The sequence below is a fragment of the Pseudorasbora parva genome, chromosome 18 (assembly GCF_024679245.1).
Source record: "Pseudorasbora parva isolate DD20220531a chromosome 18, ASM2467924v1, whole genome shotgun sequence".
Lineage (NCBI taxonomy): Eukaryota > Metazoa > Chordata > Actinopteri > Cypriniformes > Gobionidae > Pseudorasbora > Pseudorasbora parva.
In genome coordinates, this window is record NC_090189.1 from 15,135,769 (window position 1) to 15,159,914 (window position 24,146).

A 24,146-nucleotide genomic window follows, 5' to 3' on the forward strand; every position below is an offset into this window, starting at 1 on the left:
CAGCTTTTTAAGATTTTGGATGCAGCTTTTATATCTTGTATGCAAGATAATATATTTATTGCATAAATAATAAACTTGTCAATGTAGAAGTCATCCATTACTGAAATGGAGAGAATAAACTTCCATTCAAATCACATTATTATGATAAAACACTTTTAGGACAATATGGTTCTCAATACAAATTACTATGTGAAGAGTAAAAGTAATCCATTTAGAGTGTATTTGATCAAGTCATTTTTTTATTTATTTAAAGCTATGTTGAATTTAATTTGAAAACTGCTGAACAGAAATATGTATTCATGTATTCTTCAGTTCACATGCATGTCTCTCACTTTATACTTTTAAAAAGGTAGACTAACAGGTTTGTTCATGTTATACATTCTATATTGTACATGCACCCTGTTAAACAAAACCATAGGCCATCTAGCAGGTTTTGTGATAAAAAGAAAATAGTCACACCCACTTTTAAATTTTTCAGTATATAAAGAGCTGCAATAAAGCCAAACAGAAACTTGACTTGAGAAGTCTTGAGATCGAAATGGTAAATTATATATTTGACAAAACTGATGTTGTATTACATTTTTAAACTTTTTTTCTCCACAGCCATGTTTTCACTGGTACTATTCTCAGGTATGGATCTTTTTATTGTTATTTTTATCCTAATTTTGAATAGCCTCATTTAAAATATAGGTAGGAGGAGAGGGTTCAAGAGTCAGTCTCTGCAAAAAAAAAAAAAAAAAAAAAAACACTTGCTAAATTATACATTCATCGTGATCTAAAAAATAGTGCAGAATTATGAAATATTTAAAATATTTAAATTTTGCTTTCCAGTTTAAATTATATTTTGAATATATTTTGAACATTTGGACGCCTCTGTCTCTGCTGTGTTAAAATGTAGCTTGAATAAAGACTGTTTTTAGTATGAGGAGCCAGTCAGTTGTTTTGTGAAAAAGAATATTCTACACATGTTGCTAACCAAAATTGTTTTGTTGACCTTTTTTGTTTAAAACATGCCACAATTTTGACCTAACTTTGCAAATTGAGTCATCTGAACAAACCATTTTAAGCTGAATAATGTTGTGCAAGTTTTGGTATGTGTTGCTGCTTAAAAAAATTGTTATAAACCATTAGTAAAGTGTGATCATTGAGTTACATTTTACTGGCCTAATTGATGCTGCTGTTGCTGAAGTAGTTATCACTGTTAGTTATCTGGCCTTTGACTCAGAGTTCAAATTTAGTTGGTTGTTCAGGGAAAAAAATGTGGATAAGAATGTGTGGGATAGTCTTGGCCTGATAAAACACAATTTTCTTTTATTTGATTAATTTCTTATTGAAACAAAGTTGAATCTGGACATATCAAAAATATATGAAAAAAAAACAAAAAACATATAGGCTTTGGTTATGTCACGGCCATCAACATAATTAGTTAGGTAGTGGAAGGAGGTAGTAGGGAGGCATTAGTTTGAACTGCTCCCATAATCTTACAACTACCGATGGAGAGTAGAGATATTAAATATTTTACCACCAACAAATTTACCAAGCTACCATTCGAGCAGTTTTAAATGACATGTTCCTTTGTCTAGTTTCCCACAACTTTTTCCTTGGTTACCCTCGTTAGTCTAGTTCTGTTCAGCTTTGTTTCATAATTATCATCTGTATCACCTGTGCCCTTCGTTTATTGAGTCATCTGTGTTTGTATTTAAGTTCCCCTTGTTCATTCACTCCTTGTCTGGTCTCCGTCATACCTACGTTTATGTTACCTGTGGTTCTTGTGATATTGTTCCTGAGTTTATTAAAAGACCATCTTTATTTGAAGTCCGCTTCCCTGTTTCCTTCCTCCACTGCCTGAGTCGTAACAGTAGACCAGACTAAAGCCTAGTTCAGACTGCACGATTTTCAAACTCGTCGGGTCACTGCTCTATTCACACTGCATGACTATCTGGGGTATCATTCAGTCACTGCTGTGTTCACACTGCACGATGGTTTGACGACAGAGGAGTTCACACTGCATGACTGAACAAGGAAGAATCGCCGACAACTCTCTCTCTCTCCCGTGCGCAAACTACGTTTCCCAAACACGTGCGATGTGCCGAGTAAACAACGCGAGATCACATGTGCGTCAGACCGGAGTTCTCGCGCGAGACTTGGAATTGTTATTAAAAATGATAAACTGCACAAAGTTTGCTTCAAATTGTATGTGCGCTGATTTGTGGAGAAAAAGAAAAAAAGATTATGGCGGGAGACAGGATTTTGTTCTGCAAAGACAGTTTGAGGTAAATAAATAATTTTGTAATGTGCTGCTGCTGTGGCTGGATGTGCAAATGTTTGGGCTTTGTTTCTGTTTGATAGAATTGTAAATATATCTATTAAAATACTGATTTTCTGCTCAATAACTCCTCCCTGAACTGTTTGGAGTTGGATATATGAGGAGAGAAAGAGGAGACGGGGTGCGTGCTGTGGTGTGATTTTGGCCGCCTGACCGAACCCCGTCACTAGATGAAACATCGTTGGTGACAGCCTGTGTTCCTATGGGCTTTGTGTGCATCCTGACATCGTGGTAGCTGACCAGCTGTGACGTTTGTCTTGTGTTTTTCTCGCACTTATTTGTTATTGTTTTGTTTGTTTGTTTGAGTTGATATCGTTTCTTTCTATGTAGTACTTGACATGCGCCGTAGGGTCATTAATAAATAATTTTCAATGGCACTTTCTGTTTCGCATGTCCTTTTATGTTGCTTACCCCCTTTTACGAGCATTCTTCTTAGTGGGGTTCGTAACACGTGATCGTTTTGGCGTTAAATCTATTTTTACCATGCTGCTCACACTGAATTAAAGCCACAGTGCATAGTTCTTGATCAAATTGACCTGATTAAATCACTAGGTGACTTTTCAACCATAATAATATATTTTCAAGACTCTTGTGATGATAAATCGACTTACAATAGGTTGAATGACAAGTCTGCCATAGCCTGATGGGGTCTGTATCGTTTTTAATCGTACTTTTAAACTTCGGGTTTCGGGCAGTAACCCGAGAACAAAAAGAACTACAAAATTTGACTGCTTTACGGCAAATACGTCACTTCCACCAACACCCACACTTCCTTACATTCTGACGTGGAGCCTAACTATTGTTTGTTTGCCAGATGTTATAGTCGTGTCCGAAACAGCACAGAAAAATAAGAAAGCAAAGGTTTTGTTGGAGAAAAGCAAATAAGAGGAAACGAAAAAGTGATCGCATTAAAGGCAGGACGAGGATCAACATTGGGCCAGCGTTTGCTCGTTGGCGTAAGCTGAACGACGAGGAGGCGAGTCCGACCGATGCTGACTTGGCTGTCATGCTTGCTATGGTGATTACCTACCACTCAAACATTGAATTGAAGTATCATATAGATTCTGTAAAATGGTAGCAATAGATAGACTAGGCTACTATAATGACGCTGGCTTGTAAACGAGAGCATCGCGATCATTTGGCGTTCGAAAAAAATAAAACCGATGAAATTATATTCATATGACATGCTGAAACATATGAAGACACTTCACACGCGACGCAAGCAGAACAACTGCATGTGAATGCCTCCTGTGTTCAGGGTAACTGTTAGTGATGCGCGTTTCGGCTTTTTTCCAACCCGCAGGTCCCGCTTTTATGAAGTTATTTGGCCTGCCTCGCACCACTGTATATATTTTTACAACCCGCCCCGCACCCGCGACCATTAAATAGACATACGGGGTCCGCCGGTTATGAGACGACTCGCTCATCACTAGTTCAGGGCTGTCATAGTTGTCATGCCAACAAATGCACGCGTGCATCCCCTGATGTAGGATGACAGTTTACGACAGGAGTAGAGGACAATGTTTTTTTCCAACTGTAGGGGGACCCCAAGAGCAAAAGTTGCTGCTTTAACATGAAAAACAACAAATTTCCCCATAAAATCATTTATTGAAGTGTTCCATGTGTTTTACTATCATCACATGACACCCTGCGCTGTGAAAAAAATGAATGAAATGCATGAAAACACATCACTGCCAAAAGTTTTTGCCCAAACTTCAATGTGCAATTTTAAATGATTAAACCTAAAGGCATATCTTAACTTTAAGGTTACTTTTATCATGTAAACTACCTATATACAACATGTTATAAACATGTGTGTTTGGGACAGAGGGGAAAACAGTCGCATCATAAATCAAATGAGAATGAAAGGTATCGGAGAAGAACATCAGAAAATGTGACATTCTGTGACATTCAAATCTGTATTTGCAATACACAAGCTGCGGTTCAGCTGCGCGAGACAAACACTGGCAGTGTGAATGACCAACGGGCGCTCGTGGTTCCCGCTCTCCATAAGCACTGCTTCTGCCCTGCCCCGCGTGTGAAGCCGGCATTATGTTCATTGTCTGGTTTCCATCAATGCTTCATGTTCCTGATTCCCTCTAGTGTGCTATGCTCTGTTCCCCCTCCCCCTCATGGGTATTTTGTTTGTTTTGTTTTTGTTATAAATCAATCCTAGTCCTTTTGCAAGTCCTCGCTCCTTTATACTTACCCGTTCCTGACATAACAATCCAGTCATTATGAGAATTAGCGGAGGAAGGGCTCAATTCAGCCACAGAAGCCAACGATCACATGTCCTCGCTTCGAGGGCATGCTCTGATTCAAGGCTTTGTGTTCCACCTGTCAACATGGGGCGGATATAAGAGGGTTTGCCCCTAAAGGCTACAACATACTCTGCAAGAACAGAGAAAAAAGTTCTCGCTCCTAGGGCTGCAAGTACAATATGACGTAATTTTATTCTTGCAGCCCTGGTTTGGTAGCCTGAAAAGCCAGACCCACATCAAGATGTTTGGTCTGGAAACTCACCATTGACAGGGCTCAACAGGCGGGATAAACAGTTGTCTTTCAAACTCCCTCTGCACGGCTTGCATGCAATTTAATAGCGCTACAACCAACCGGAGCAACGGAGGTGAAGCAGAGCTAGTTGACAGATTAAACTTTCGCCATATCCAGTCGGCAAAACTCAGAACACATCTTCCCTTTTTAAGAATGACTTCAGTGCCGTTCTTTGTTCTTTTCTCAGAGAAAAGCTTAACTCCAAGTCTTCCAGAGTCGCGGTCAAAGCTGATTCGAAAGACCGCGGTTTGTCAGTTTCTGTGTTTACTAGTAGCATGCAAGCGCAACTTGACCATCATTATGTTAAGCCCCGCCCACCGACTCTATAAAAGATGTGATTGGCCTGACCAGAGTTTGGCTTTTACAGCTCAGAAGAGTCTTGAGAGTTGCTAGACGACACTCGCGGCAGATTAGATTTGCTGCCGCTAGGATGCGTCTAGATTTCTAGGCTACTGGTTTGGGAGTTCTCGCAGCTTGTTCTCGACCAAGCTGCAACCTCCTGCGATCTCTCTTGAAGCCAATACGGAAGTAATTTAAACTGCAATTCCTCGACTGGCCACTAAGGCTCCAGAAGGGAGCAGAATCTCATTGTGCCCCATGAACTAAAATTCCCAAAAAACATGTTTACAGCCTGGTACAAATTGTGGTTTTGGTCTATACAGCTAATTTTGACCTTCATGACAACTGTGAGGGGGATGATTTTTTTTTATAACTCATTCGTTTACATTATATAAAGCCTTAAAGTTCTGCATAATTAAGGCCGTGGTTACTTTAAGTGGCAGCTGGATAGCCATTTATCTGCCGTCGATAGTCATTGCGTCATCTAAGTTCCGCCCACATCCCTCCTCTTTGCCCTTTTTCTGTTATACGGGAGTGACGCACTGGCAAGATGGTAACGGCCAGCTCGTCTCTAATTTACGCTTCAAAACGGCTTATCGGAATCCTATGGGTGACGTCACAGACACTACGTCCATATTTTCTTCACAGTTTATGTTCTTGACACATTGCCTGAGCAGAATTTTTTTTCTGGTGGGTGTCCGCAAACTATTGTGTGATTGGTCATACATTTAAATGGGCAGGGTTAATGCTGTGAAATGCAGATGATTGGCATTATGTATGGAATGCTTTTCTCATGAAGTATGGAATGCACTGGCAAGAACAAACTTTGTTCTTGTTCTTGTTACCTCGAGAAAACAAACAAATTTCTTTGTTCTTACAGAGTATGTTTCGAGCTTAAGTTCAGCTGTGCGGTGGAAGGTCCGTGGCTCAACGATGCAGTTCTAGGGGTGATGAATTGATAAATCAACTTTCCCTTGACGTTTTGATACATAAAAGGTCATGGTAACATAAGAATATCCTGTAAGTTTCAGAGCTGAAAACTTCCTTGATAGTCAAAGAAAAGCTTTAATAGACACCAGACCCAGAAAACGATTGTGTGTGCATCTTGATGTCATCTGTTGCGAAACACTGCTTCTACAGCATGTCTAATTCATTAGCCCCAACTCATAGAGCTGTTTGGTTCACGTTAGCCAGCAGCAATAATGATGCCGAAGAAGATAGCAAGATTTTGTGCTATTCCTGGTTTTCAGGAATCGATTCTCCAAGTCTCAGGACAATTCTGGATTTGCAGACATACTAAGATTAAAACTAAATGCTGTTTCTTCTATATTGGCTCCGACAGGAATGGTACAGCACATTTATGTAAAACATGTTTTTTATAATTAATAGTATTGCATTGATATAGATCGTTTTGATTATGTGTACGATCCTAACAGAACATACCTTTAGCACGCTGGACTCAGACATGTATGGGTCAGGGCTCGCAAAGCCCAACGTGGCTCGCAAAGCCCGGGGCTATGTGTTTTCCGGACAGGTTACAAAATGTAAGCCTGTCCAGCAGGCCAGGGAATCTCAAATAGTGAAATAATATTTCTTTCTTGATCTGCATTGTGCATTCTTTCTTAACTTGACATTTGAAGGGTGCACGCACGTGTGTTTGTTCACGCGGTTCACACTTACATCCAATCATTGTGTTTGTTTGATAAAGACCTTCACGAGCCCTGTGACTGAGATAATTATTCAAGTTGCCGCTTTCAAAACAATCCCTTCCTCATGTGAACTGAATTGACAGGGGAGCTGAAGCTCATTAAATATGCAAATCATATCCAATCCTAGCCATGGGTGTTTACTTCCAAGTCTCCAGTGCAGCACACCCACCAAAACCCAGCGTTCAGGAGAGAGCCTCAAAACCAGTGTAGAAAATAGCCTATTACTTATTAGTTATTATGTTTTTGGATGTAAAAAACACACAAACGTCATTAGTTGACCTCAGACAACAGTATAAAAAAATAAAAAGCCAGTTCACTGACACCTTTAAAGCCCCACTTGGCTACTTTTGCTCTCGGGGTCCCCCTACAGTTTGGAAAAAATAATGTCCTCAACTACTGTCGTAAGCTCTGTAATCCTACAACAGGGGATGCCATCGCGCGTGCATTTGTTGACATGACAACCCTGATAGCCCTGAACTAGTGATGCGCGGCTCGTCTCATAACCCACGGACCCCGTATGTCTATTTAATGGTCGCGGGTGCTCGGTGGGTTGTAAAAATATATACAGTGGTGCGGTGCGGGCCAAATAACTTCATAAAAGCGTCCCGCGGGTCGGTACAGCACTAACAGTTCCCCTGAACACTGCAAGAGGATTTCGAGTTCTTCTGGCGTCGCGTGTGAAATGTCTTCATCCCAGGTAACGTTACAGTCAGTGGCATATGCTTCAGCATGTCATATGAATATAATTTCATGGGTTTTATTTTTTTTCAAACGTCAAATAATCACGATGCTCACGTTTACAAGCCAGCGTCATTATAGTAGTCTATTGGTTACCGTTTTACAGAATCTATATGATACTTCAGTTCAATGTTTGAGTGGTAGCTCACCGTAACAAGCATGACAGCATCGGTCGGGCACGCCTCCTCCAGCTCACGCCGACGGGCAAACGCTGGTCACATTTTGATCCTCGTCCTGCCTTTAATCCCATCACTTTTTCGTTTCCTCTTATTGCTTTCCTCCAACAAAACCTTTTCTTTCTTATGTGTCTGTGCTGCTTCGGACATGACTATATTATCCGACGAACAAAGTTGTGCTCGCACGTCTGAATGTAAGGAAGTGTGTGTGTTGGTGGAAGTGACGTATATGCCGTAAAGCAGTCGCATTTTGTAGTTCTTTTTGTTCTCGGGTTACTACCCGAAACCCAAAGTTTAAAAGTACGATTAAAAACGATACAGACCCCATCAGGCTATGGCAGACGTGTCATTCAACCTATTGTAAGTCGATTTATCATCACAAGAGTCTTAAAAAATATATTATGAAGGTTGAAAAGTTACCTAGTGCTGCTTTAAGGACCTTATTAATTATGCCCTTGATAAGCCATTTGACTGGGTAGTTATGAGAGTGTTTGGTGAGACAACTTTTGAAGTGGCAGTGAAGTATTTCACCCAACAGGTGGAGAAAGCTGCTACAGCACCCCTGCAGTACCCCACAGTACCCCCAGAGACAATAAGCTCCATACCACCACCTCAATCTCGTAAAAGGAGGTGGAGGAGCAAGAAGCCAGTATCCATGCCGCCCAGGCACCTTATCCTGCCCACACCGCCTAGACACCTTGCTCTGCCAGAGCTGCCCAAGTGCATTGCCCTGCCATGGCCAGCGTCCAGAGATGGCTCCAGCCACTGCCCAGCATCCAGAGATGGCTCCAGCCACTGCCTAGCATCCAGAGATGGCTCCAGCCATGGACCAGCATCAAGAGATGGCTGCAGCCACGGCCCAGCGTCCAGAGATGGCTCCAGCCACTGCCCAGCGTCTATAGGTGACTCCAGCCACTGCCCAGCGTCCAGAGATGGCTCCAGCCACGGATCAGCATGAAGAGATGGCTCCAGCCATGTCCCAGCGTCCAGAAATGGCTCCAGCCACTGCCCAACATCCAGAGATGGCTCTAGCCCCTGCAGCATCCATAGATGGCTCCAGCCACTGCCCAAAGTCCAGAGATGGCTCCAGCCACTGCCCAGCGATCAGAGATGGCTCCAGCCACTGCCCAAAGATGGCTCCAGCCACTGCCCAGCGTCCAGAGATGGCTCCAGCCACTGCCCAGCATCCAGAGATGGCTCCAGTCACTGCCCAGCATCCAGAGATGGCTCCAGCCACTGCCCAGCATCCAGAGATGGTTCCAACCACTGCCCAGCGTCCAGAGATGGCTCCAGCCACTGCCCAGCATCCAAAGATGGCTCCAGCCACTGCTCAGCATCCAGAGATGGCTCCAACCACTTCCCAGCATCCAGAGATTGCTCCAGCCACTGTCCCATGGCAGGTCACAGGCCCCAGGTCACGAGACCCATTTTGCACAGAAGTCCTTACTGTCTTAAGCCTAGTTCACACTGCCCGATTTTTGCCCCGATTTTGAGTCGCCGACAGGTTTTGCGAAATCGCCGACAAATGCCCGAGATCACAGGCAAATCGGTGCTCGTGCACGCGAGTGACAATCACGCAGTGTGAATGATCAAAGACGCGATCAGAGAGAATCGCCGACGAGTCGCCGACGCCGGTGAAATATTTGGCATGCTAAATATCTGGACCTGTCGGCGATTCAAACTCCTGCTGTGTGAACAGCGTTCTGACTGAAAATTACATCGGCGATGACCGACAGCCAATGAAAGAGTGAGATACAGGGCAGCACCCTTACGAAACAAAAATATATTGCAATATACTAGAATTTATATTGCAATACATTAGAAAATATATTTCAATGTATCAGAAACTTCCTCATATATTTGAAAATATATAGCAATATATGGATGGACAACCTATTGCTATATATTGTTTCATATATTAAAATACATTGATATACAAACAAAACTGAATTATTTCATGTATGTTTATTGAAACAAAGTATTTTTTGTGAGTTAAGCAAGCTCCTGCATATGTTTACAGAGGTTGATTAACAATAGCCCAAATCAGATGGTGCATGACATTCAATATATTTTCTATATTTAGAAAATATGATGGTGCATGACATTCAATATATTTTCTATATTTAGAAAATATGATGGTGCATGACATTCAATATATTTTCTATATTTAGAAAATATTTCTATTAGGGCCGGGACTTTAACGCGTTAATTAAGATTAATTAATTACGTGACTTTAACGCGTTAATTACGTGACTTTAACGCGTTAATTAATTACGCAAAAAAAAAAAAAAAAAAACATTTTACCACACTTATTTTTGCACCGCGGAACGTTTTTCAATGAATGAGTTTCGACGGACCAATTATACTGGAACACCAACTAGCGCTCCGGAGTCACGACAACAACGAACCATGTGAACATGAACGAAGCTATGGAACGAAGTAGCTGATAAGACTGCTTTGCTTGGCCCCGTGGATGGGAAATTTTGTTTTAAAAACGAAAGAATGGAAGCGTCGTCAAGAGCATGGTTGTGTGCAAGCTATACAACAGGGAATTTGCGTATCACCGCAGCACATCGAGCCTCAAATATCACAAAAATGCTTTTGCTAAACTGGCAAACATGCACTGGTCTGCTGGACTGAAATAAATAAACAATATTTTGTTGATTAAGCTTATGTATTCAGTCATTATTCAATGGTATACTAAAAATACATGTGAAAAATTACTTCTCATTGTTCTCAGGTCAAATATTTATATGCAATTAAAATGCGATTAATTAATTACAAAGCCTCTAATTAATTAGATTATTTTGTTTAATCGAGTCGCGGCCCTAATTTCTATATTATATTTGAATCTGTTATATTTTAAAATATATGACAGACAGTGTACATTAGATTATTTCATATTTACCATGTATACAATATATATGATAATTATATACTATGTAAATCAATATATTTAAGACATATGTTCCCATTTAAATCTGATTATATTATCCAGTACATTGAGGTATATTATCTCATATAATTTTACATATATATTTACATATATATACAATGACTTCCAATATATAATTTCATATATTGTAGGATATATTTCAATATACATAGCAATATATTGAATAGTATAATGATATGTTCAATATATGAAAACGGCAATAATTGCAGTATTGTCCCATATATTGCAATATATAACTTGCATATATAATATATTATTTTATAATATATCATATGATATATTACCATGTAAATTTCACAATATATGGAGACACATGAAATATATTGTCAACTAATATATTGAGAAATATATTGTCAACTAATATATTGAGAAATATATTTTTGTTGCGTAAGGCGGAGCTCACCCTCAGAAGAAAATCGAACCACAATCAATAAAGATACTGATAATAATAATATATAAAATATATTATATAATGACTATTCATAATAATTCTAATAATAATAATAATGATGAAGAAGAATAGGACCATAACACATGGCACTGCCGGTTCTGCTCTGCTCCTGCAACGCGCTGCGCCTCTGCGTGCGGTGTGAATGATCTAATCTGTTAATGTGGCATCCACAAAGAGCTGGCAAAAAAAAAGGGTTTTCAAAAGAACAACCCCAAATAAACAATCCCTTAAAAGGTGTAAAAACTTCGACTACGCCACCCTGGGAATTTCACCCAGAGAATATTACCAACGCACAGGTTCCCTACTAATGACAAGGAAAATGGAGACACAGGTATTCAATACAAAAAAATACAAAGTTTATTACAATTCTTTAAAATAGAATCTCAGGCACAAGAAAAGGGAAAAGTCCCAATCATTCTGATATTTTTAAAAGAACAGAAGCTGCGGCCTCTCCCAAGAAATGCTTAGGCAAAAGGTAACCGTTCCCCCTCACACTCACTGCACACTCACACTCACAGCACACAGGCCCCAGTGAAGTGATCAGTCACGGCACACGGTGTAAACACCACCACCACAGAAGAGAAGGGAAGCGTCAATTTCCCCACACAGGAAGGCCGCAGCTCCTAAAGACAAACACTCCACACACACACACACACACACACAAAAAGAAATGAATCAATTGCATGAACAGGCAAGTGAGCGTCAATTGTTCATCCATCGCCAGCCCTTAGTAAGGGAGACCTTACTGGTCGAGGTTTTTCACAAAACAAAAATAATAAACAACCAAATTTCAATTAAACCGAAAAAAGGAAGTTGTATATGGGCATACAAAACAAAGTTTCAATTAAACAATGCACAAAATAAATCAAAACTCAAAAAAAGGACAAAAAGACAGGTGTATTATACACAGTTCACGAATCAATAATTAGGTCAGGATTCAAACAAGTGATCCAAAACAAAATTATAAAGAATGAAATAATGAATAATTAAGGATAATGAACACAAACAAATATCTTAATCAAAAACACTCAAGCCACAAAAAAAAAAGATATAAGGATGAAAATACAACTCGAGCAGCATGTATCAACACAACTATGACAAAACAGCGGTGACGTCACTGCACTGACTGCAATCCTCCTGAAATTCACACAATTGATTAAAAAGACAATTCATGTTATTCCTTTGAACAGGGAAAAATGTAAATGCGAACCTACCGTCACTAAGCTGCGGAATCCGGTACACAGAAAGATGAGGTCCCTTTAATTGTTCACAGTAGTCATTCATACATCACAACTGAAGGGCACAAACGCCCGCACAGCAGCCGGCAGATACAAACGGGAAGGTCCTAAAACCACGTCTGTGATGGACGCTAAATTACCACATCAAACCGTTGCTCACTCAAAACGGTCGCAGCACCCCACCACACCACGCAGCACCAGACAAAGGCATGCTAACAACAGACGAGAACCCCACAGGTGCGCTCTAACCTAAATACGGGTGCAACTTAATGACGTCATGCCATTTACTCCAACGCAGGCAAATGGGCTTCAAGCTCATCATGTCACATTAACATGGGCACTGGGAAAAAAAACACACGCTGCTTACCTGCTAACGTGTGCAGTGTGAAAACGACCTAAGACAACAATCCAGCAAAGGACTGCAAACATAAGGAGATTATAAAGGGAAAAAACAAGGCCGATGAGGAGGGAGAACAGGTGGGGCAAATAAACCAACAATCACATAACGAGAGGGATGGGGTCAAGACAAGGAGAGCACATGACACAAGGAACACATGGCAAGCCATGTGCTCACACCAAACATAATATCAATCAATCAATCAATCAACTTTATTTATATAGCGCTTTTACAATCACGATTGTGTCAAAGCAGCTTCACAGTGTCAAACAGGGTAATATTGCGACAAAAGTAGATTTGGCTGTACAGCCGTACTGGAGAAAACAGAGATGTCATCAGCTTATTTTAATTTATCATATAGCGACAATGTTGGCAGATCAGTATTATATTTTATAGAATTAAATAAGACCTAATTCATATATTTTATTTGTATAATAAGTTGAATAACTTTAATCATATTTTTAGTGTCCCCAACTGAGCAAGCCAAGCCAAAGGCGACAGTGGCAAGGAACCAAAACTCCATCGGGGCATGATGGAGAAAAATAAACCTTGGGAGAAACCAGACTCAGTCGGGGTGCCAGTTCTCCTCTGGCCTATTAACACACCGTGTAAGATTATTATTCTGGCAACCTTACAGGTCGGAAATCATATTAGATCGGATTATTCAAAATTTTCAGGGTATCACGGAAGAGACAGATTTATTTAGGATGGGGCGTCAATTACACAAGAGTATGAATACATGAAAGATCGGAATTATTGCGCCGAAGACGGGTTTTGAGCATGTCGTGCCAGTGAGGCAAATTCGGAGGAGACACCATTTGACACGGCTCAGCAGACACTCCAGGATGCGTTGGTCATGTCCAGGCAGGTCCACCATCCGATCCGGACAGGGCCCAGATCCGGGATAAACCTCGGGATAAACAGAGAGACTAACATTAGCGTAGATGTCACTCTTTTTATGATGTAACGAGTACATCAGGTGTTATGGGAAGTGTTCCCGGTTCCGGCTGACCTAGTTAATGCAGCCTAACAATCAGTCAATTGAATTGAATAATGAAAGTTAAAAATGTTCTATGTGTATGCCATAGTACAGAGATATGTTTTTAGTCTAGATTTAAACTGACAGAGTGTGTCTGCTTCCCGAACAATGCTAGGAAGACTATTCCACAATTTAGGAGCTAAATAGGAAAATGATCGACCGCCTGCAGTTGATTTAGATATTCTAGGTATTATCAACTGGCCAGAGTTTTGAGACCGCAATCGACGTGATGGGGTATAATGCGTTAAGAGCTCGCTTAAGTACCGGGGAGCTAAACTATTTAGTGCTTTGTAAGTAATAAGCAAGATTTTAAAATGTATGCGATGTTTAATAGGGAGCCAGTGCAGTGTTGACAGAACTGGACTAATATGATCATACTTCCTGGTTCTAGTAAGAACTCTAGCTGCTGCATTTTGGACTAGCTGGAGTTTGTTTATTAAGCGAGCAGGGCAACCACCCAGTAGAGCACATGCTCAGAAAATAACAAAAAACACAACATGTGCTAAATAAGACAAGGCAGACATGTGACACTCTGTGTGTACTTCTGTTTATTATCAGTTCTCCTCGCATTTACGTTGATTGTTCTGTTCTGTTCATGTTCTTTAGCTCTTGAGTTCATTGTGAATAAACATTTTAACTGGATGCAATTACACTCACTTGCGACAAAAAAGTATTTTTTGTAATTCCTCAGGCTGAGCAATGTGGATTAACTGAAACTTAAAAAAAAAACGTTTTTATTGTTTTCAATTTATATTATTTTACAGTTTATATTGTATTTTCATCCAAATGACCTTGATTCTGTTAAAACGAGGCATTTCTTTAAATGTGTATATCTAAAGTTTAATTTGATCACCTTTAGCAGTGCATTAGCCCATAAATGGGATGAAAGATAAGACATCAAAATCAAATTTATATTTCATTTTATGGCTGACATGCTGTCATATATTATTATACAAAATAAGTAATTGGTGTGGTTGAAGATTTATAGACAAATCTCCTGTTATGGTCAAGGAAGGAATTAAAAAGAAATTGGGAAGACCTCATATCTGGATGCTTATATAAGAAATATTTGCTTTTGAATTTTTAATCTAACTATGCACTATACTGGGCCTTTCATATGTTCTTTTAAATGTGTAGAACATTTTGAGAGTCATGTAACTCAGCATATATCTTATAGATAAGTATGCATTTGGACCTTATACTGACACCTCGGTATAATGTTACTTCATTAAAGATCAATTATCAATGCCATTGTAGAAACGTCTGCAGTCACCCAATAAATGTGACACTGTAAACAGGGAGAAAACTGAAATAGCATCATGTGATCTAAACTAAACTGTGTTTTCAACAGGTTTCTTTACCCTCACGCAGTGTGTCCCTCACTATGTCTTTGTGAATGAATCCAAGACTTGGGCAGAAGCTCAGCTTTACTGTAGAGACAAATACACTGATCTGGCCATCATTGAGAATGAACAACAGACGGTTCAGTTATTGGACACAGTGAATGATGATTCCATTGATTTGGCCTGGATTGGACTCTATGATGATCTGAACAGTTGGAAATGGACTCTAGAGGACAGTGATTTCTTCAAGGAGGGAGAGAAATACTTCAGGAACTGGTATAACCCAGGACCAAGCAATTATGGAGGACAAAGTGTGTGTGTGTATATGTATATGTATACAGGGATATGGTCTACAGCCAGATGCTCAGACACACAGCCTTTTATCTGCTATGATGGTGAGCAGTTTCATTAATGTGTATATAGGGTAATGAAAAAAACAAGTATTTATGTTTAATCATTCTGAAATAATCAGCTGTCACTAATGCTCATTATTGTATTTAAATGTTTTAGGAAGAAAGAATGCCAGTGCTACTTATGTTTGGGTTCAACAGTTCAAAACCTGGACTGAAGCTCAGAGTTACTGCAGAGAACATCACACAGACCTCGTCAGTATCAGGAATGAGATTGAAAACCAGAAGATCCAGTATTTATTACAGGATTATTATTATTATTACTATTATTACTACAGTGTTTGGATTGGACTGTACAGAACCAGATCTTGGTCAGATCAGAGCAACTCTTCATTCAGTAACTGGAGCACAGGACAGCCAGATACTGCAGGATCCTGCACTGTAGTCTCATTCAGTGACTCTGGGGAATGGACAGATGAAAACTGCAATACTGCATTTCCTTTCTTTTGCCACAGTGGTGAGATCATAAATTGATAATAGCTTACCAAAAATTAATAATCTGTCATCATTTACCCTCATGTCATTCCAGACATGCATGCATTACTTCTGCCGAAGACAAAAGAAGATATTTTGAAGATTATTGGTAACTAAAGATTTTCTGTGCCCAAAAACTTTAATGAAAAAAGACTTTACACAACATTTCTCAGAATATTTTCTTTTGTCTTCCACATAGGAGAATGAATGTTACACAGTCATGGAATGACATACATTAGAGAGAAAAAAAACGTTCCAACTTTTTGATTGAAACATTTGTTTCCTCTATTTTCAGCATCAGCATTATCCCACCAGTATCACTTTGTGAATGAGTCTAAGACCTGGACTGAAGCTCAGAGATACTGCAGACAGAATTACACTGATCTGGCCACCATTGATAACATGGAGGAAATGAACAGTCTGATGAACACAGTTAATGGGAGTTACAATGGCTCAGCCTGGATTGGACAGTATGATGATGTGAACAGCTGGAGATGGTCACTGGAAAACAATGATTTCTATCAGGAAGGAGAGAGAGATTTCAGGAACTGGTATCATAAACCGGACAACTATGGTGGGAAAGAATTGTGTGTTTACATGGATTATTATGGAAAATGGTATGATATTTCATGTGACAACACTCTGTCATTCATTTGCTATGATGGTAAGTGCATTTAATTTGTTTACATTTACACTGTAAATTTAATATTTTCAGCAAGAGATGTTATGTTAATGTTATTATGTTTGTCATATTTCATATCTTAGGTAGAGAGAATGCCACACAGAATTACATCAGAATCAATAATGGGAAAACCTGGTCAGATGCTCGTAGATACTGCAGAGATCATTACACAGATCTTGTCAATGTGAGAAATCAGACTGAGAACCAGAGGATCCTTGCGATAACAGGTGGGGGAGTCTGGATCGGACTGTACAGAAACAGGATTTGGTCAAATGGTCAGATTACCAAATATGAAGACTGGAGACCACAAATTCCTTATTCACCACAGCAACCAGATAATGGAAATAATCTATATCCCGAATATGGATATCAGCACTGCACTGCAGTATCATTCAGATATTCAGGCCGATGGACAGATGAGGTCTGTGTATCCAGCATTCCTTTCTTCTGCTACAGCAGTAAGTTCACTCACTTTTTTGGATATCATTATTTGGTATGAATGAGAAAGACTTTCATCACCTGTCTCCAACATGAAAGATCAACATATTTAGGCTAAAGGCACCAGGTCTATAAATATGTGGATTCAAATTATATCATGAAATGAATTGTTGAAAAATTACTAAAAACCCTTAACATGTTAATATTTAAATAAAAAAATAAAACCACACCAATGGTGACCTAAAACAGAACATCTCCGGTAGTATTAACATTAAGTGGCATCTGACGCACAGAGCCAATGGCACGTCACTATGCGTATTGGCATTTTCATTGGCATGTGCCAGTGGATAGTGGCATGTGTCACTGACATTATCGTGACACACTTACACTGACATGACACCTGACTGACACTGTTTCGCTGAACATTTTTTGACACCTCCAGTAGTGACTGACAGATTAATCGAGCAGATACTGATGTAATTCTGACACAAAATCCTAAATAAATAGCAAATTAACTATGTGCATATAGCCTGTACGTCAGCCGAATTTAGCCCCGCCCACAACATTTGAGGTTGTGCAATTTGGTCTGGATTCTATCCATTGTGGATTAATTATGCCCAAACAGAAACAGTTTGGACCAATCACATTGTCAGGGCGGGATTTATACAATGATTGACAGATAACGCAACGGAATCATCCACGTCACCAAATAGCGCTTGGGTTGGATTCGTTCTTATCCAAAACGGAGAACTTCTTCGTATATGCATTCACCTTTACTATTTCTCTCAAAAATAACAATTTTGTTAGTAAAAACTCTGTGTATCCTTAAATATTTTTTCACAACATTGGCAAAGATTGTTTACACTCATCTTCTTCTACTTCTTCCAGCATGCAGTTGAGATCTGTTGACAGCTAAGTTATGCATTGGTGATGCGTTGTTAATGAACGATTCATTCTTTTTGAACTAATCTTAAATATGACTTGGGAACAATAAGTTGTCTCAGAGAGCAGTTTGTTCATTTTGTGTTGACCGTGCATGTGCTATAGGCCATTGGTTCTGTACAGAAACTTCTGTATTCAGTCTATGGGGCTGTGAGAACAAATGACTCCCGAAGATTCGAGAGGTGAACTAATCAATTCTGTTCCCATTCAGTCGGTCACTCTCGACGCCACGTCGGAGTACCGACGAATAGGAATCTCGCTTGCGAGAGCCAATCTACTTCGAGTCTAACTAAACGAGCCAATGCACATTGGCATGCAATGATTGCACCAGGTGCTCATGCCACGCCGCGCGGGTATAAATGAGACACAGGTGATTGCATCAAATTATCCTTTTGCTTCGGAGCCGAGTGGTATGCCAGATATCACTCTTCACTTCGCAGTTCGACTGAGAAAGAGCCTGCCTTTTGGAAGAGATCTCTTCGGTCGGTGTTGGTGTGACAACACAGCAGCGGGTCATGTGTTCTTCGGATCTTCTCTCTTCGTTGTCCATAAGAGCAACCACAAGGGCTGTTTTCACAGCTGGTACGGTGCGCTAGGTGGAGAGCGCTAAAAAGCCGTTCTCACGGCTGTTGAAGGCGTCCTGTGAGAGAGAGCGCGCACGACAGGCTGCACTACATTCCTGTCTGTGTCGCCGCGGCCCCACCCCCTGCGTGTTTCAGCACCAAGGAGAGCATCATTCTAAAAGAGCAACACAGATAGAGCTTGCGTCTTTTTAAAGATGACATTCTATCTGTGTGTTTCTGGGTGCGGTGGGTTCATTTCACCGCGGGATGGTCATCAGCGCTGTATCTCGTGTTTGGGCGTGCAGCACGCTGAGGCAGCGCTGATGGATGACTCATGTTCTTACTGCGGGAACATGACCATCTCGGAGTTGCGGTCGCGGCTCCGTCTTGCAAAAGGCGGAGTCCCCGTGCCTCTGCCGCGATCTAACCCTCCACAGAGGGTTACTTCCAGTAGTAGCGCGGCCGATTTGAGGGTGACGGTGAGCGCGCTTCCTCCAGGGAACCAACCCGCGGGGAATCCTCACTCCTCCCGCGCTCCGCAGCCAGTAGAGCTGCCGTTGGAACGAGGTGGGCCGTCCTCGAGATGCGCACCACCCGTATCCTTCGGGGCTCCCCGCGATGACGAAATGTCCATCGCTGCATCGGAGGGAGGGTCAGAGTTGTCTGGAGATGACGTGTCGGCGCAGGGGGCTCCTTCGGGAAGACCCGCTGTGCCCGATACCGATCCGGAGATGATGGCCATGCTTTCCCGGGCTGCCGAGAGGGTCGGGCTCGTGTGGAACCCTCCACCGTGTCCCGAGCCGTCGAGGTTGGACGATTGGTTTCTCGGGGTGGCCCGTGCTGGTTCTCAGCGCCCCACCCCGGTTCCTTTCTTCCCGGAGGTGCACGAGGAGCTCACTAGGTCGTGGACGGCACCTTTTACTGCCCGAAACCGGCCCAGTGGTTCCTCCTCCCTCACCACCCTTGATGGCGGACCTGCAAAGGGTTACACGCAGGTTCCTCCCGTGGAACGGGCCATTGCTATGCAACTGTGCCCTAACTCCACATCAAGGGGGAACCCGTGTCTCCCCTCCCGGGCCTGTAGGTACTCCTCCGATCTGATCGGGAAGGCCTACCAGGCTTGTGGAGAGGCAGGTTCCGCCCTACACGCTATGGCGTTGTTGCAGGTTCATCAGGCCCAGGCACTGAAGGACCTGCACGAGGGTGGTCACGATCCCGCAGTTCTACAAGAGCTGAGGGCGGCGACGGACCTCGCGCTTCGTGCGACGAAGGTTACGGCGCGTGCCGTGGGACGTGCGATGTCCACTATGGTGGTCCAGGAGCGCCATCTCTGGCTGTGTCTGGCGGACATGAGGGATACCGACAAGATCAGGTTCCTTAATGCCCCCGTGTCCCAGACTGGCCTCTTCGGCGACGCGGTGCAGAACTTCGCCCAGCAGTTCTCGGCCGCACAGAAGCAGACTGAGGCCATCAGTCACATCATGCCGCGGCGGTCAGCTGCTGCCTCCACCCCGCCGCCGGCAGCGCCTCAGCCAGCTCGTCGCCGAGGGCGGCCGTCTGCGTCTGCGTCTGCCTCCGCTCCCGCGTCGCAGCAGCAGCCTCCACCCAAGCGGCGTCGTGGAGCCGGGCGCAAGCCGGCCGTCCCGCCCGTCCAGGCAGCCCCGAAGAAGGGCAAAGGCAAGGGGAAGCGGTCCTGAGACGGGCGACCCGGAGATGAGGAGGACTGCTCTCCAGGAGACGGTGACCGCACCGCTCCTTCCCCCGAGGAGGGCCGGGTGGAGAATCTTGTGTTCCGTTTTGTTTCCAGCGGTACCCAAATTTTCAATAAAAGAGCAGTTTCCTTCATCTCCGGGTCCCCAGGGGGCTCGGAGAGTTGTGGCCGGTCAAACGCCGGACCACTCTCATCCTCCTCCTGTGTCGCCAGTGGGCAGCAGCGGACGACGCACGGACACCCCACAAACTCCGTGCGGACCCTCTGCCCAGTCGTGGAATCAGGTAGGTGTCGCACGGCACACTCACACCTCTCTGCGGGCCGCCTCCACGAGACAGCCGCCCCAGACCGGTGCCTGTATTCCACCTCGCTGCCCCTCGGTGGGTACGCCGGTGGTCCAGATGATCCCGCTTGTTCGGTCTCTGCGAGCCTGGTTAGAGCTTCCCAGTCCGTCTCGCTGGCTCATTCGGACCATCAGGCTCGGCTATGCGATTCAGTTCGCCCGGCGTCCCCCCAGGTTCACGGGCGTCCGCTTCACTTCGGTGAAAGCTGCAGACGTCCGTGTCCTGCGTGCGGAAATCGCAGTCCTACTGGCGAAGGACGCGATAGAGCCGGTCCCTCCAGCCGATATGAGGACAGGCTTCTACAGCCCGTACTTCATTGTACCCAAGAAAACCGGTGGGTTACGGCCAATCTTGGACCTGCGAGTACTGAACCGGAGCCTTCACAAGCTACCGTTCAAGATGCTCACGCAGAAACGCATTTTCGAGTGCATCCGTCCCCAAGATTGGTTTGCAGCGATCGACCTGAAGGACGCGTACTTTCATGTCTCGATTCTCCCCCGACACAGGCCGTTCCTGCGCTTTGCGTTCGAGGGGCGAGCATATCAGTACAAGGTCCTACCCTTCGGGCTGGCCCTGTCCCCCCGCGTCTTTACGAAAGTCACGGAGGGGGCCCTTGTGCCCATGAGAGAACAGGGCGTTCGCATCCTAAACTATCTCGACGACTGGCTCATCCTTGCACAGTCCCGGGAGCAGTTGTGCGAACACAGGGACTTGGTGCTCAGACACCTCAGCCAGTTGGGTCTTCAGGTCAACTGGGAAAAGAGCAAACTCGCCCCCGTGCAGAGGATCTCTCTTCTCGGTATGGAGTTGGATTCGGTCAAGCGGACTGCGCGTCTCACGAAGGAGCGCGTCCAGTCGATGCTGAACTGCCTGAACACGTTTCAGGGCAGGATGGCGGTTCCACTGAAACATTTTCAGAGGCTCCTGGGGCATATGGCGGCTGCGGCGGCAGTAACACAGCTCGGCCTGCTTCATATGAGACCGCTTCAGCATTGGCTTCACGGCCGAGTCCCGAGATGGGCGTGGACATGCGGCACGTATCGGTGCAGTGTCAGGGGTTTGGACGGGCCCGCACCTGCAGTGGCATATCAATTGCCTCGAGTTGCTAGCAGTACATCGTGCACTGAGCCGACTCAAGGGCCGGTTACGGGGCAAAGATGTACTGGTCCGTACGGACAACACGGCGACCGTTGCGTACATCAACCGTCAAGGTGGTCTACGCTCACGTCGCATGTCGCAACTCGCCCGCCATCTCCTCCTCTGGAGTCAGAAGTGTCTGAGGTCGCTTCGGGCCATTCATGTCCCTGGGGTGCGCAACCGGGCGGCCGACGAGCTGTCACGAGCTGCGCTTCCGGGAGAATGGCGGCTCCACCCCCAGGTGGTCCGGCTGATCTGGGTTCAGTTCGGGGTTGCACAGGTCGACCTGTTTGCCTCCCCAGAAACGTCCCACTGCCAGTGGTTTTATTCGCTGACCGAGGGCACACTCGGCACGGATGCACTTGCGCACAGCTGGCCCCAGGGCCTACGCAAATATGCGTTTCCCCCAGTGAGCCTACTTGCACAGACACTGTGCAAGGTCAGGGAGGACAAGGAGCAGGTCCTGTTGGTGGCCCTGTATTGGCCCCACCGGACTTGGTTCCCAGAACTCATGCTCCTCGCGACAGCCCCTCCTTGGCCGATTCCTCTGAGGAAGGATCTTCTAACTCAGAGACAGGGCACCCTCTGGCACCCGCGTCCAGACCTCTGGAAACTTCATGTCTGGTCCCTGGACGGGACGCGGAGGTTCTAGGTGACTTACCTCAAGAGGTAGTTAACACCATCACTTCAGCTAGAGCACCGTCTACGAGACGGGCCTATGCCTTGAAGTGGAACCTGTTCGTAGATTGGTGTTCTCTCCGCCGGGAGGACTCCCGAAGATGTTCGATCGCGTCAGTGCTTTCCTTCCTGCAGCAGGGGTTGGAGCGGAGGCTGTCGCCCTCCACCCTCAAGGTTTACGTTGCTGCTATTTCTGCCCATCATGACCATGTAGAGGGTAAGTTGGTGGGGAAGCACGACCTGGTCGGCAGGTTCCTTAGGGGGGCGAGACGGTTAAATCCTCCTCGTCCTCCCTCCATACCCTCTTGGGATCTTGCTCTTGTGCTCCGAGCACTGCAGAATGCCCCATTTGAGCCTTTGCAGTCAGCAGAGCTGAAGATTCTGTCCATGAAAACTTTGCTGTTGGCTGCATTGGCCTCCATCAAGAGGGTAGGGGACCTGCAGGCATTTTCGGTCGACGAATCGTGCCTGGAGTTCGGGCCGGGTGACACCCACATGGTACTGAGACCACGGCCTGGCTACGTGCCCAAGGTTCCCACCACTCCCTTCAGGGACCAGGTGGTGAACCTGCAAGCGCTGCCCCTGGAGGAGGCAGACCCAGCCCTAGCTTTGCTCTGTCCCGTCCGCGCTCTGCGGGTCTACGTGGACAGAACCCAAAGCTTCAGGACCTCAGATCAGCTCTTTGTCTGTCACGGAGGCCAGCAGAAGGGAAAGGCTGTCTCCAAGCAGAGGATGGCCCACTGGATAGTGGATGCCATCACCTTGGCCTATCAGGCACAAGGCGTGCCCTGCCCGCTCAGGCTGCGAGCACACTCTACTAGAAGTGTTGCATCCTCCTGGGCGCTGGCACGTGGCGCCTCGCTGTCAGACATCTGTAGAGCTGCGGGCTGGGCGACACCTAACACGTTCGCTAGGTTTTATAGCCTACGTGTAGAGCCGGTCTCCTCCTGTGTTCTCACCTCAAACGGGTAGAAGCACTGAGAGGCCCGGCTCTTGTCGGCTTGCTGCGCCTCGGCGCTTAATTCTCCAGAAGCAAACTCTGTGAGTCCTCCACCGCCCTCGGTGCCGGGCGTGGCGGAGCGTCCGGCATCAGGCCCCTTACCGCTGAATCCTGGAGAACCGGTAATTGGCTGGGGCCATGTGAGTGACCCTACGGGGATCCCACACTTTTTCCACGGTTGCTCCTCTCGGAAGCCCGTGTCTTTCCCTTGGGAGAGCCCTCCTTTTTAGGGATGGAGCCCCCCTCACGGCGGCGGGCTACGGCTCAGCTCGGTCCCCACATAACTCCCGTGGTATGATGTGGTTCCGCAGCGGCCCCCCATTGGGCACGCTTTCCCAGTGTTATCCAATAGTCACTGAGCGGGTCATGCGGAACAGCAGTGATGGACTTCTCGGTGTGAGCCCCGTCTCATCAGGTAAGAGAGCTCAGGAGGCTCACACAGGGCACTGGAAGGGGGCAGAGTCCATGGCGCTTTGGTAGGGATTCCTATTCGTCGGTACTC

The 24,146-nt window shown here is 44.5% G+C and overlaps 1 protein-coding gene across 1 annotated transcript in view; it reads left to right on the forward strand.

The window, feature by feature from the left end:
- Positions 1-593: 593 nt before the first annotated feature.
- The window catches only part of si:dkey-11o15.4 (macrophage mannose receptor 1), a 33,779-nt gene continuing 10,226 nt past the window's right edge, over positions 594-24,146 (forward strand). The window contains exons 1-5 of the mRNA XM_067424681.1: positions 594-630; positions 15,274-15,660; positions 15,776-16,132; positions 16,445-16,813; positions 16,915-17,289. Coding sequence (XP_067280782.1) covers positions 606-630; positions 15,274-15,660; positions 15,776-16,132; positions 16,445-16,813; positions 16,915-17,289 — 1,513 coding nt within the window. The 5' untranslated portion in view covers positions 594-605. The remainder of the gene's footprint in view (positions 631-15,273; positions 15,661-15,775; positions 16,133-16,444; positions 16,814-16,914; positions 17,290-24,146) is intronic.